Consider the following 15,227-nt stretch of genomic DNA (forward strand, 5'->3'; position numbering starts at 1 on the left):
ATCACAAGGTAAATCATGGTCAATCTACTTCAAGGATGAAAAGGGATCACCAAGTAAAGCGGGGCAATCTACTTCAAGGATGAACATAAGTTACAACCAAGTGCAGGTAAATCATTCTCAATTTGCCTATGCAAACTACAATCACCTGGACAGTATGTTTGATAATCGCAGGAATTTCTTCAATGGCCAATGTTTCTCTTGTCATAACTTTGGACACAAAGCTACTCAATGTGTTGCCTACAAGACCATCATGACTAGAGAAGCACGAAATCAAAGGAGTGTGACTGGGATCATGAAAAGGACCTACAATAACTTTTATGTTCTTGAAATGAAATAGAATGTTCTATTTGTAACAACTTCAGTCATGAAGATTCTGAATGCAGGAGTAGGTTTTAGCAAACAACTCAGAAGGAGCAAGCTTCATTGAGTCCCAAAACATGGAGAAAGAAAGAACCACAACCAGAATAGGAAAATCAATGGTACATCGACAGTGGATGCTCGAAAAATACGACAGGTGATAAAGAAAAACTTCAGTCATATAGTGCCTTAGAAAAGGAAAGGAAGGTCTCATTTGGAAATGAAACCCCTGCACTCATAAAAGGTAAAGGTTCTGTTCTTTTGAAAGAAAAGGTCAAAGCTGGAAATGTTATGTATGTTGATGGCTTAAAGCATAATCTATTGAGTGTCAGTCAAATGTGTGATCAAGGAGATGAGGTAATATTTCGATCAAATGGATGTATTGTTCGTGAGCTTGATACAGGAGAAATAGTGATCAAAGGCATAAGAAGTCCAAATAATTTATACATACTCAAGGGAGGACAACAACAATGCTATCTAAGCAAGAATTATGAACACTGGCTATGGCACAGAATATTGGGGCACCTAAGCTTCTCTCAGATAAGGAAAACATGCAAATATTAGGCGGTTCGTGATCTACCTGACATTAGAATTCTAGACAATACAATATGCAAATCATGTCAGTTTGGCAAGAAAACCAGAACTAATTTCCCTGAGAAGGAAGGATAAGCTAGTAAGCTACTTGAACTTGTCCATACTGATGTATGTGGTCCATCCAGGAAAAGGTCACCTTGAGGAGAAGAATACTTCATATTATTAATTGACGACTTTTCCAGGATGTGTTGGATAGGACTTCTAAAGCATAAAGACGAACCTTTTGAAAAGTTCAAAGCATTCAAAGCCTTGGTTGAAAACGAATCAGATCGCAAAACCAAATGCCTCAGGTCTGATGGAGGAGGAGAATTTACCTCGGATGAATTTTTCAATTTTTGTCAAGAACATGGAATAAGAAGGGAATTCTCTACTACAAAGACTCCTCAGCAAAATGGAGTAGTGGAAAGGATGAATAGAACTGTTCAACAAATGGCTCATGCTATGCTTGATGAGTATGGAACTCCCACAACCTTCTAGGGTGAAGCTGCATTTGCTGCAGTTACTATTATCAACAAGAAAAATGTCCCGATGAACAACACTCAAACTCCTCATGAACTTTGGTATGGTAAGACTCCTACAGTAAAATACTTCAAAATTTTTGGAAGAAAATGTTACGTCAAAAGGACTGATGAAAACCTTGGCAAGTTTGAACCTAGAGTAGATGAAGGCATTCTCCTTGGTTAGTCTTCCCAAAGCAAAGGATATAAGTGTTACAATAAAAGACTTGGAAAAATTGTTGAAAGTATTGATGTAGTGGTTGATGAAGAAGGAAACAATCCAAGGCAGGTAAAGTCCAAAGATTTCGAAGATGATGAGGACTATCCTTCAACATCAAATCAGACTTATGATGAAGAAGAAACCTATGAGGCACCAGAAGAATAGATAAGGGTAGAAGAAAAGACTCCATCCAGGTACGTTCAGAAGAATCATCCAGAAACTCAAATTTTGGGGCAGAAGAGGCAAGTGTACAAACAAGAAGAACTATTTCAAAAGCTTTAAGCTATCTAGCATTGCTCTCCTCCACTGAACCAAGAAATGTAAGTGAAGCATGCAAATATGAATGGTGGGTCAAGGCCATGAATGAAGAACTTGAGCAGATTGAAAAGAATAACACTTGGAAATTGGTTCCTATACCTAATGATAAGAACCTCATAGGGACCAAATAGATATTCAAAAACAAGCTGAACGAAAATGGAGATGTTATTAGCAACAAGGCCAGACTTGTTTGTAAAGGGTATGCTCAACAAGAAGGTATATACTTTGAAGAAACTTTTGCACTAGTTGCTAGACTTGAAGCCATAAGAATGTTCCTTGCTCTTTCTAGCTTTCAGAAGTTCAAAGTATTTCAAATGCATGTGAAATCTGCCTTTTTAAATGGAGACTTAGAAGAGGAAGAGTATATTGAGCAACCAGATGGATTCATCCTTGGAAATGATCCAAAACTTGTATGCAGACTTAAGAAGGCACTTTGTGGTATTAAACAGGCTCCAAGGGCTTAGTATTATCGTCTGGACAAATATCTCCATCAACAAGGTTTTTCAAAAGGATCAATAGATAGAAATCTATATATAAAAATTAATAATGATAAATTGCTAATACTTGTTGTGTATGTTTATGATATCATCTTTGGTAGCAACGAAGAAGCCATGAGTCAAAACTTTGCTTTGGTGATGTAGAAAGAATTTGAAATGTCCTTGCTTGGTGAGATCACATATTTTCTTAGTTTACAAGTCCAAAAAAACAAAGATGGTATCTTTCTATCACAAACCAAGTATCTTAAGCAGATCTTGAAGAAATATGGCATGGAAGACTCGAAACCAGTATGTACCCCTATGGTAACAGGATGCAGCCTCAGCGCAAATGATGATTCAGCAGTAGTACATCAACCAACCTATAGATCCATGATTGGTAGCCTGCTCTATCTGACAGGTACTTGACCAGGCATCATGCATGCAGTGGGAATAGTTGGAAGATTCCAAGCAAATCCAAAAGGAGCACACCTTCAGGCGGTTAAAAGGATTTCCAAATATCTTCAAGGAACACAAAACTACGGCTTATGGTATCCTAGAGATATAGATCTCACACTTCATGCATATATAGATGCAGATTGGGTAGGAAGCGTGGATGACAAAAAAAATATTAGTGGTGGTGCATTCTTTATGGGTTCTAGATTAGTATCTTGGTTCAGCAAGAAACAAAGTTCAATTGCATTATCTACAGCTGAAGCAGAATATGTGGCTGCTGCATCTTGCTGCACACAACTCCTTTGGATGATGTAAACATTGCAAGACTTTCAAATCACTTGTACTCCACCTATCTCCATTTTATGTGATAATAAAAGTGCAATCAGTATTTCAAAGAATCCTGTCATGCATTCAAAGACCAAGCACATACCTATCAAATATCATTTTCTCCGGGAACAAGTGCTTGAACAAAAGGTCAAATTGGAGTCTGTTCCCCCCAAGGAACAAGTTGCTAATATACTCACCAAACCACTGCCCAAGGAGCCATTTGAATACCTCAGACAGAAGCTAGGAGTAGTTGATGCATCATCTTGCTGTTGAAACTTATCTGTTTTAGAGAAAAGTGGTTGTACGTGAGTTTCATGAGGCACATCCACATACATACATCGGTTTCTGTGGATACAGTCGCGTATATGTTGGTTTGAAGATAAACAGTGGGTTAGGCTTAGATGAAAAGAGTTTGATATGGGTCTGACAGAGACCATTTGGCATAAGTTCAGGGGGGATCATATATACTTTTAATAATGCATTGTTGGCATTATCTTAGAAGATCTTGGTTCAAGTTCATAGTTGTTTTTGGTTTCAGGTGAAACAGGTGTAGAGGGAGAACATGTTGCTGGTCTGAATGATGATTGACAGATGCTGCTGATGATAGTTGTTGATGACTATCATAGTCTAGTTGTAGATATTTCATCTCTATGTCATGCATTTCTTTTCTTATCAAGGTCATGTAACGGCCTACTTTGGTTTCCCCACTATGCCTGGGATGGATGATGTAATGTTCTTGTCTTATCATGTGTAAACTTTTGGTGTATCCCCACTTCGTTGGGTGGATGAGTCAATATTGGTATATCCCCACTTGGTTGGGAGATGGATGTATGTATGAGTCTTTGGTGATATGAAGGTCATTTATGATTTATAAAGTCATCTTTCTTTTTGTAGAACATCTTCTTGCAAACCTTGCCTACAGTCAGGGGGAGAATGGACAGCATAGCAGAGCAGAGATTTCAACATGTTCACGGGGAGCATAACCCTTTGCATTTGATGACAAAGGGGGAGAATGAATTTGAGTGACTTGGGGTTTCCATCAAGTCCAAAGGGGTATATTGTTGGCATTATGACACAGGTTTGGCGCTATGACACAGGGGTTGTCCTTGATGGCAACTCACTCAAATGACAGATCACAGTTCAGGCTCTCAGAATGAAAGAAACAGAGATATATGTAGGTTCCTCTTAACCAAGTCACATATACATGCGAGTTAGACGATCAAAAGGTGCGTATATGTATGCATGCAATTTCATGCAACGAAAAGTGTGTACATGTGGGAAAAATAATTTTTTGGTCCATGGTATTTGGACCTATGGTTTTGGACCATGGTATCTCGTCCGAAGTGTTGAACCCAGGTATTGGGTCCATGGTATTGATTATCTATGGTTTTGGACCATGGTATTGAGTAAGGTCTAAGACTATAAAAGGGGGAAGAGATCATTAGGAAAAAGCATTCACTCAAGCATTGAATATCTTATGAAGAGCATGATCTAGAATTGGTTTATGGTGCATAGCTGGATCTAAACCAAGGGGGAACCTGAGCACTAGAAGAAGGATAAGTTCTATTGTTGGGTCAAGATCTTAAAGCTTGAATAGTAGTATCTTTGTGTGATTTTGATCTGTTATATTTGGCACATGACTTGATCTATAAATCTGATAATATGGGTATAACTAATGTTTGAATAAGTGAAAAGGGTAAATTATCTTTTATAGATCTGTATGCAGGTTCGACATAGCAGAGGCGCGTATACACGCTGGTTTAGTAAGTCAAAAATGCGTATACGCTAGTTGGCCCTAATACAGAAGCGTATGCATGTAGGTTCTACATATTTAAGTAGCGTACATCTCATGAAATATGTTTTAGCTACTTCTATTTATTGTTGAAGTGTTCTAGGTTCAAGATTGGTTTCTGGTTACAACATTCAGAGAAGTAATTGTTTGATTCAGCAAAGGATATTGGTTGATGTAGATGTATTTGATGTTTGATTATTGTTATTGATGGATCCAGTCTAAAAATTTATGAAATGTGGTCCTTGGAAGAAAAGAGAAGGTTGTAGCCTTCTGTAGGTCAGCACCTATGTACTAGTACATTAGCTAGTACAAGAGCTTAGGGGGTTGTAGCTCCCTTCCAGGGGAAGCTGGAGAATGAGAGAAGGTTGTAGCCTTATGCAAGTAGAAGCTTGCATACTGGTATAAGACTGCACTAGTACAGAAATATTGTAAAAATAATTTTCTTATTAAAAGAAGATAGAGACAAATTGCAGCAGGTGGTTTTCACCCACATTGGGTTTCCACCTTATATCTTGTGTCCATGTGTGTGATGATCTGTTCTGTTTTACTGCACCTGTTTACTGTTCTTATGGTTAATGAAGTTCTGATGCACTGATTAAAGATCAACATTTAATGAATCATAAGTTTACTGATATACGTTGGTTGCCTTAGACACAGTAGCGTATATACGCAGTTTCCCACAATTGAAGTAGCATATACAAATCTGATTGTGAAATGAAAAATAATTGATTTGATAATGCTGATTCACCCCCCCCCCCCCTCTCAGTATTATTTCCAACATCTGGTCTAGCTTTCAGTGGTGGCCTTTTCTTATTGTGTCTTTTAAGAAGAGTTTTCACAATGAGGAGCTCAATTTGAGTCTCCTAAAATAGATGATGCTTAGCAGGGTGGTTCTTGGATTCCCCAAGCCACTAGAGTGCACAGATTCTTCCTTGCTAAGTCTCGACCTGAACTGGTCTTGAATGGGATGAGTCCAATTTGCTACCTAGTTCCCGACAAATATCCTCTCATGGATTGCTTGAACCTCTCAAGCCTTCTGGTTGCTCGATGCTACCTTACTCTGTAGGTTAGTTCAGCTTTCTATTTTCTGCTTCTTGCTTATTCTCTATTTTGTCTCTCTGTCTCATTGTCTCCTTCTTCCTTAGAGTGCTCGCCTCGCTCTTGCTTTGCACTCTCCTCTTTTTCTGTCTCTATCCATTCATGGATTAAAGCCAATTTGTCTCGTGACTATTCGCTTCCTCTTCCACCCCTTTAGATCGCCTACTACTGTTTACTTGGAGTTCCCTGCCTCTGTGTCATCACCACTGTGTAACGTCTTGTAGGGAAGTGGCCACTTGTCCTCTCACGAATTGCGCCAGTTCTTCCTCAAATGGTTCGGTATTTCGGTTATGGTGTGTAATGATTCATCCGCCAACTTAGCGGTCAAATCAAACTTCAGACTTTTATATGCTGCAACTTAATTCTCCCTCCAGAACCAGTCATTTATCGGCCGTAATCTCTGCCATCAGATCTGGAGCCCCTAGATCTACAATGTTCACTCTTATCACGCGGTTGACTTGCTCGGACGTTAGCCCGCGATGAGAGGTGGTTTTCTCTCTCATCCACTGGACACACATTGTGCAATGTGTGGAATCGCTCGTTCTCCTACCAAATCCGCATATTGTCCAACATGCCTTTGATATTTTTCCGGTTTTGGAGCGTCGAGCCTGCCTTTTTCTTTAGCACTTTCCTTACGGTTTCCCGGCTTCCCATGCAACCAAGTGCTCTTGGATTTTCCTTCTCGAGGAGTTTTTCCCAGTAATGCTGCTAATTGCGTATTAGAAATGGCCTCCATTTTCTGATCTAGACTTCCTAACTACTAGTTTGCGTCCCACGCAGTCTCCATGGGCCTCAATTAGCATTCTTTAATCGAGGTCCTCGTCATTCTTTGCTAGCTACAAACTACCACTATCCAGAGGTCTTCCTGATAGCTCTTTGTTCATAAGTTTTTTGAAGTTTGTCCTGATTTGATACAGTCATAACACTTTGATAATTTTCATGGATCCAATTCAGATCACCTCCACACAACTTTTGACTAAATAACTAAGAATTTTTTACTCATTTAATATTACTTCCACTCATTCTCTCTCATCCAACATTAGATTTTTCCATTCATTTTCTCACCGTGTTTTGACTCACATGTATCTCCACTTATATGAATATACTTTTTCACTTTCTTAAAAAGAACCTTCAACGTGAAAAATCCATGCACGTGAAAGTTATCTTTTCACTTTGTTAAAACTATTCACATGTGAGAAATTTAATGTTATCCAATTTAAAAAAAATCATCCTTTTACACATTCCACGTGACCATTCCAACGAAAAACTTCACAACATACCAGCCATGAAGACCGAATATTACCCAATGGATGAGTCTCATCCTTGAGGGCTAAACACGCAGTTGAAATAATGGAAATAAAGAGGTCATGCAGCGGAGATAGAGTAGCAAAGCCTGTGATATGAAGCCTATATAATAAAGAATCCAACTCTCTAGGCTGTAAAAAAAATTTACCCCCGAAGAAATAAACCGACTCCGAGAGAGATAGATCAACACTTCTGAGGGAGAATTGGTCGTTTTAATTCTTGATACAACATAGTAAAGAGAACTTTGTAAAACAATCTCTCGATAGCAACGTGTCTCACATATCTCAATTTTTGTTACATATTCCAAAAGCCATAAACCCCAGCTAGCAACATGAGTCTCTTAGAATATATCTGCCACGAATACATTTCATGAATACGTTGTAAACCAACATTGGAGATATTGTCTCAATGATTTGATCCACAACAAATCCTTATCATTTTCATGTTAGCTCTGATTTTGGTTCATGCAACAACTCTCATCAATTTCACTTTAGCTCTGATACCAAAAATTGATGCAGTGCTCTAACTATAGGTATTCAAAAAAACAATAAAATTAAACTGAAGATCACACCAAGCATATGCACATAAAAATATGAGAATAATTAATTAATAAACAAAATAATTACATGAGAACTCATGGCCTATTGATTGGCCTCTCATTCCTCACACTCACTCACATACTTCTACATCTTACATGCCTCATGGGCTCACCTCAATTTATACAAATGGATTAGAACCCAAGTAGGTTCTATATCCCTCAACGAACTCCAACAATATCTCTCTTGATCCATAAAATATCTCATCCAAATCATTATCCCTAGATAAGAGCTAACTAATCCATAATCCTCTCAAACCTTCCATAATACTCTCGAATCTTCTCATATTTAGAAGAATTATCACTCTCTCTTAAAACTATTAAAAATATACATTAATTAATTAAATCCTACATTAAAAACTAACTCCTCTAGTAAATGATTGACCCAGGTTAGATGCTCTTGCATCAACATTTCAAGGTTTGATGAATCCATTTTCAAACCCTTCCTTCAAAAATTTGTTCTAGTGTTTTTTGATGATATACTAATCTACAAAAATTGTAGAAATTCCTTATCGATTCAAACTGCAGATTGTAATATGCTAAAATAGTTGAATTGAATCTACACTAGTCATTAGCGGAAACAATAATTGGTCGATGAAATCACGAAGCATATAAGAGAAAGAATTAAATTACACATAACGCAATAGTTTTCTAGGGAAATTCACAGCTAAAAACCCCCGCTATATGTATATTGCATTCATCAGAAAATATGAGAATATTACAATGTGTTTCTCAAGCCCAAGCAACCTCTGCACTATCTCTATCTATCTCACTGCTTCCTAGAGAATCTCAAGCCAATACTTAGCCAATTCTTCTGCCTGCCAAGCTCCTATTTCCTTTCTCTGTTCCCTTTGGAATTAACCCATATTTAATATGGAAATCAAAAAATTATGAATTGCACAATCCTCATAGGCCTTCCTCTGATTCCATGCACCACTGTACAATTCAAATGATTATACAAATAATAGTACACTGACACTGAACTCTAGTCTCAAATGGGTCTTTCTCTGATCTCACATGCATAAGTTAATTATGAGTAAATATTTAATTTATTGATTAGTGTTGGTTACATCCCACTACTGTAGGTTACACCCCACTATCGTAGGTTACACCCTACTACAGTAAGTTACACCCCACTAGTGCTGGTTACACCCGACTACTGCTGTTTACATTCCACTATTTCTAATCTCCAACTAATTCCTCCATAAGTTGGAACTAGTTTAATTGAATTTAACTCAGTTATGAATTAAATAATTACAACTCAAAATAAACTAAATTAGTGCTCCTAAGTGTAGGAGATGCTCTGCATGACTCTAGTTATACTCCCAACTCGAATATAACTGAGCTAACTAAGTCAAATCAACTTAGTTAACTATTACAAGTTGTCATGAGATACGGAATTACAATTTAATTCCTAATTTAATTCAAGGACAAATTAAATTAGGATTTTTTCTTACATTTTCAAGACCCCCTCTCAACAAGAAAGGGATTATCTGATACCCCTATCCTACCTCTATGAAAATCAAATTTGCATCTTGACAATTCCTTTGTCAAAATATTTATATCCTGCTCCTCTATAGGAATGTTCTCTAGCAACATGATTCTCCTTTGCACAAAATCTCATAGATGGTGATACCATATGTGAATATGCTTGGACCGATCATGAAAAACTAGACTCTCAGAGAGTTTGATACAACTCTGGTTGTCATAGTAAATCATTGTAGGATCCATCCACTAACCAAATAACCCAACAAGGATCTTTCTCACCCAAATAGCCTCACGAGCTGCTTGACTTGAATCCATGTACTTTGCGTCTATTGAATTGAGTGCAACTGATCTCTTCTTCCTACTATACCAAAAACCTGTTGTTGACCCAATAGTGAAGATCCCCTTGATGTGCTCTTCTTGTTTGATGGACCCCCTACCCAATCTACATCTATGAAGCCTTGAACCTTCACTTCGTCTGTGTGTCTATACCAAAGACCAAACTAAGTGGTGCCTTTGAGGTATATCAAGACATGTTTAGTTGTCTTCCAATAAAGTTTGGTTGGCTTAACGATGCCTTGACTATGCTGGTTATCTCCAAACCACATGTCTAGTCATGTGTTCACAAAATACATAACTGAACCTACAAGTTGTCTATAAATAGTAGCCTCCACTACTTCACCTGAGGTAGATCTTCCTTCCTCTAATTACAAGCTAGAGGAGTCTCCATGGGTTTGTTGTTCTCCATGTGGAACTTCTTCAGTAACTCGTTGACATACTTGCCCCTAGAGACAAATAATTCCCCATATCCTTTCCATACTTCCATACCAAGAAAGTAATGCATAACCCTGTTGAAGCTTGGAAAATCACTGCATCAACATGGGAGAAAACCACCCAGTCTAGACCTTAAGACAACTCCTTTTCCATTTAAGTGGTGGCTCTGACAGGATATAATGGGACCAATTTCCCAATGAAAGGTGATTGAATGAATGCGTAATGCTTATAGTGGTGAGAAATAGATGGATTTGCAACAATGAATCAAATTTAAAACATATGCATTAATCCACTTTATAACCTAGGATTGTTTAACATTTATCTAGATGCAATCTATAATGATTTTCCTTAGTAAATGACAATATAGATTGTTCAAACACCAATGGAAATGAAAATATTTCAAGATGATTATTTTGATAAAATAGTTAATCAAAATAATGTATATAACTCATATCACATTTAGAATATCAAAGGAAATTGCTTAAATGTGTTTAAAAATACGAATGGCAGCATGATCAGAAATGAATACATGTAGCATTATTCTTTAAATACCATGTACTAAGCAATATGAAAAGATAAATTCACTATTTATTTATGAACAAATAGAGGCACAAAGATAGAAATACCATATGCATGTTACTCAACTCAAAAAATAAATAGCAACAATTTAATCCTTCTCACAAAAATGATTTCGGGAGTACAAAAATGCAATTTCTCAAAATTCTTTATGAAAATTCCTAAAACAATGTTCTAGTCATTCTATTGAGAAAAATATGAAATTACAATAGTGTGAGCTTTCGTAAGTCTTTCTTCATAAAATTGACGACCTTTATTTCATACAAAAAGAAAGCTTAAATAGCAGAAAAACAACTGAATGTAATGTGTAGAGCGTTGAGGGCATTTAAAGAGGTCCCTTCAATAACGCTTAAAGGAAAACAATTTTTTGGTAGAAATTTATGAATGCAATTTGATATCTTCATTAGCTTTTTTTGTTCCATCGGATTATCTGGATGTTTTTCTGTCTGTTTGATCTAAATTTCCACTTATCAACATAGCCATCCTCTTCTGTCATGAACCTGAACACGGAAAATAGGAATTGATAAGCTAAAAATAAATGAGACTGATAAGCGAGTTTCATTTGAAACAAATCACGTTTTGCAGGAAATCAGGATAAAAATGTAGAGCGTAATAAATCCCAAACACAAACATCATGGAGAGGAATGCGGAGTGAGGTCTATAATAAGAGATGTAGACTTTATAGGCATATCGCAAATTGACCTTCAGAGTGGAGGCAAAGGAATGGGTAGTACTATGAAAGTTGTGATATGCCTAGATGCAAATTCATTCATATCCATTTAAATATCATGTTTGGTACGACTTGCATATTGAAATCAATGTTCAAATTTCATTATGAATCGCAATCCAGATTATGCAGAAGGTTAAATGAATCAAACCCGCAGATTATGCGATTGTGATGGACACGGGGTTTTATAAATTGCAATTGATTTTTTTTCGAGTCGGGTCCTGATCGCAGATTGCAATCACAATCAGTGATGTGGAGCGGGGTTTGGTCTTAAGGCTTTGGAACTTGCAATGTCTCGAATGCTATATTTTTATTCAACGAATTTAAATATATGGTCAAGTCCGGTTTGAATATCGCATATCACAATCGGGGAAAGGGAAGACTGCTTGACCTTTGGAGTTTGTGATATCCTACGGATGCAGGAATTTATGGACTGGCATTAACATTCCCGTCGGGTCTTAGCTATTGTGTTGGCTTATAGGGGCCTGACCCAGGTTTGGAAGAGTTATTTATCCAAACAAATCTCGTAGCTACCGGCCCTTTCAGCAACAGCCCGCAGACCGCGGACTGAGGTCTCACCCGAGGTAGCAGGGGAGGGTGCTGGAACCAAGTTTCTGCACCCTCGGGATGTCTAGATGTGATCTGGGGTTTTCGCACACGGTTCTGTAGCCTAACGCTTCTCTGCTTCCGAGAAGATCCGGACCAGGGCTATTTCTTGATACTAATTACTTGATGAGTTATTATAGATCAGATCTACTTATGGTAGTCTTTAAGCAAACATTTAATCAAGATAACCAGTGCGCGCATTCAAAAGAGATACAGATTTGCATTAACCCAAAACATAAGCATATGCATATATATTCAATAGACATATTAACCATAAATCAATTATATCCACAATAGTTTAGCTTTGACACAGTAATTTGGAATTAACTTATCTTTATTCAACTTCTTCCGTCAATATAACCAGATCTATCCTGTGCATTCAGTTGCAGGGGTCCGCACACACAGCTGTAGACTCTACTAAGCCTCTGCACACACAGTTGCAGAGCCTCTATCTACTACCCAATACCCTCGACTCAGACTTACAGACACTCCAAAACTTCTCAACTCATGAACCCGTTATAATTCAGATGATTCTTACTCAAAAACTAGCTATCCCTAACCATATAGCCTCGAACTATTTATATATTTCCATGGTCCACAGACCATGGGCGGGCTGACTCAACTTACTTTCCTTTACATCATCTTTGGGCAGACAACCATTTGACTTGACTTATTATAATTTGTGCTCCGTGCATCCCGCAAAGTCTTTACCCTATCTCTACCCAAAATTTCAGGCTTTGTGCCCCATGACCATTACGCGGAGCTTCTGCTACCCAACAGTCCCCCAACATAATCATCGTGACTCGTCCCAAGTCACTCAGCTAGTGTGGGAATCCTCATGCAGAGGTTGGTTAGCAACTTCTGCACGTCGCGTGTTCCTTCAAAAAATTCTGCTGCAGGCCTCTGTACCTGTTCCAAGTGAGCAGCTAATGCATCCCTATCACTTGCAGCTGCTTGCTCGATACCACATACTTCCTTCATATGCGCTAACTTGCCTTCAATAGTTGTAGAGATGCTAAAGGCTACATCGAGCCAAGGCTGGATGCATTCTTTAAGTATTGCCTCCTGTTGCTGCACCACGTCAACTTGGGCCTTGAGAGTCTGGGACTCCTTCATTTTGGCCAACTGATGTGTGATAGCGACCGTCTATGCATCCCCTCGATCTGTGTCATAGGCTTGCTGTAACTCGCGTGCCTCGGTTTCCACTCGCTATATGGTTGGGTCCTCCTAGAGGGACGTGAGCATAATGAGAGACTGATCTAGTAGTCTCAAGCATTCGTCGACAATGCTCCTCTCATTTCCAATCTGGCTTGAATTTTGCCACGACGCTGTTCTTGATCTATTGGAGGTGTGGATGGTTGTGCCTTGAGTTTGAGCTTAGAAATTTGTAAAGTTAATTCCCCCTAGGCTTTTGCGGCCTCCTCTTGGGCTGTACGAAATCCGATGGCCATGCGCTGAATCTTGGTAGCTGTTGGAAGGTCTTCGAGGATAACTAGCTCTAGTACCATGCTACATGCCTCCCTCACAACTTGTTCTACTTCTTGGTAGCGTGCAACCAATTCATCGTGCTGGAGAGTGACCTGTTCTAATTTGGCCTTTTGCTCTGTCAAGGTGTGGAGGGTGCGACCTTCCCTGGCACGAAGCTCATTAGTTACCCCCTCTTGTAGTTCGTATAGTGTTTCCCTCGGCAGGGCAACCAGACTTAATCCCCAATGTTGTGGGGAAAAGTATCCGATGCGGATGACCCTATCCCTACTCTAAAGGTGACAGTCTTTAGCAACAACTGAAAGTAAAGTTTTGATGATTTCCTTTAGGAAAGTACAGAGAGAAGGAAAAGAAGGTCAACCAACCTGGTGTCTTTCGCTTAGTCGATCCTTGTCCTCTCTCTTTTGTCTCCTGTTCCCAGCTCTTTGCTCTCTTTGCCGGTCCAGCTACACACAGATCCTGCACAAAACAAGAGAGGAAACTACAAGATACATGTACTCATAACTGAAGCATGGATTAGGGTGAATCAAATATACATGTAAATACAATACATCAATGCAATACAAGTATATAGGAGAACATGCAAAACTTTATTGATAGAAGTAACAGGGTTCTGAGAAGGTTACAACCAATGATGGCTCCAATCCAGCAGCACCTCCCCAGCAGCAAGAACTCTCCTCTTCACCTCTAGTAAAACAATCACCCAATAGCTCTAACTGTAATCCAACAGCACCTCCTTGCTTAACACAAAATTCCAGCCTCCTTAGACCTCATAGAAGAGCTCTATATATAGGAGAGAAGAAGAGAGGATGAGTCAGCTTGAGACTGACATGAAGCTGCCTTGTGTCCTCTCCCTCTTCAGTTAATCTTCAGTTCTTGAGTCCACTTGGAGATCCTTGCTTACACATGGTGATCAAGTACCTCTTACTCATCACAGGGCGAATCTCATGAACCAAGTGTCAGTTTGGAAGCTTCCTGGGCAGTTGACACCTTGCAGGATGACTGTGCCACTTGGCCAATCTCGCCCAGCGCAGGTAGCCTTCATTAATCTTGACTTCCAGCGCAGGTACAAGGAGGGACAGTTGCATTCCAGCGCAGAAGCTCAGTGGAGCAGCTGACATGATCCAAAATAAGCCTATTTTGAAGTGTTTTCAGGTGGAGAACTGATTGGAAGTGCTGTTGTTTGATGACCTTGTTCTTTTAGAGGTAAGAACAACATGTTTAGGGACTGAGGATCCCTGTAATTATTGACATTCCATGCTCCATGACGCGAGGCACAAAAATGTCTATAACAGTTGCCCCCTAAAGTATGAGGCCGTTTATCGGGTGAAATGCTTTATCTAGAGGGTCCGAAGTTCATTCCAGTGCTGAGGAGGCGCCCTGTAATACAATACAATACAATACATTATTTTTCATTCTATTTTCATGATCTAGCTGAGGTGGGCATTACCATGCTCAGCTTTTATAAATACATTTTGGTACATATGACAGACGATCGTCTGAAGGTAGACTGATAATTTTCTGCTGAAATTATCATCCTTT

At 38.8% G+C, this 15,227-nt stretch overlaps 1 protein-coding gene across 1 annotated transcript in view; it reads right to left on the reverse strand.

Moving 5' to 3' along the window:
• Positions 1–13,316, reverse strand: part of LOC149199220 (uncharacterized protein At4g15970-like) — a 173,505-nt gene extending 160,189 nt beyond the window's left edge. Inside the window, exon 1 of the mRNA XM_089400490.1 lies at positions 13,110–13,316. Within this exon, the coding sequence (XP_089256616.1) occupies positions 13,110–13,316 (207 nt within the window). The remainder of the gene's footprint in view (positions 1–13,109) is intronic.
• Between the last annotated feature and the right edge of the window lie 1,911 nt (positions 13,317–15,227).

The sequence above is a fragment of the Pinus tabuliformis genome, chromosome 2_1, assembly GCF_031772625.1.
Source record: "Pinus tabuliformis cultivar Carrire ecotype Pingquan chromosome 2_1, CPIR1, whole genome shotgun sequence".
Lineage (NCBI taxonomy): Eukaryota > Viridiplantae > Streptophyta > Pinopsida > Pinales > Pinaceae > Pinus > Pinus tabuliformis.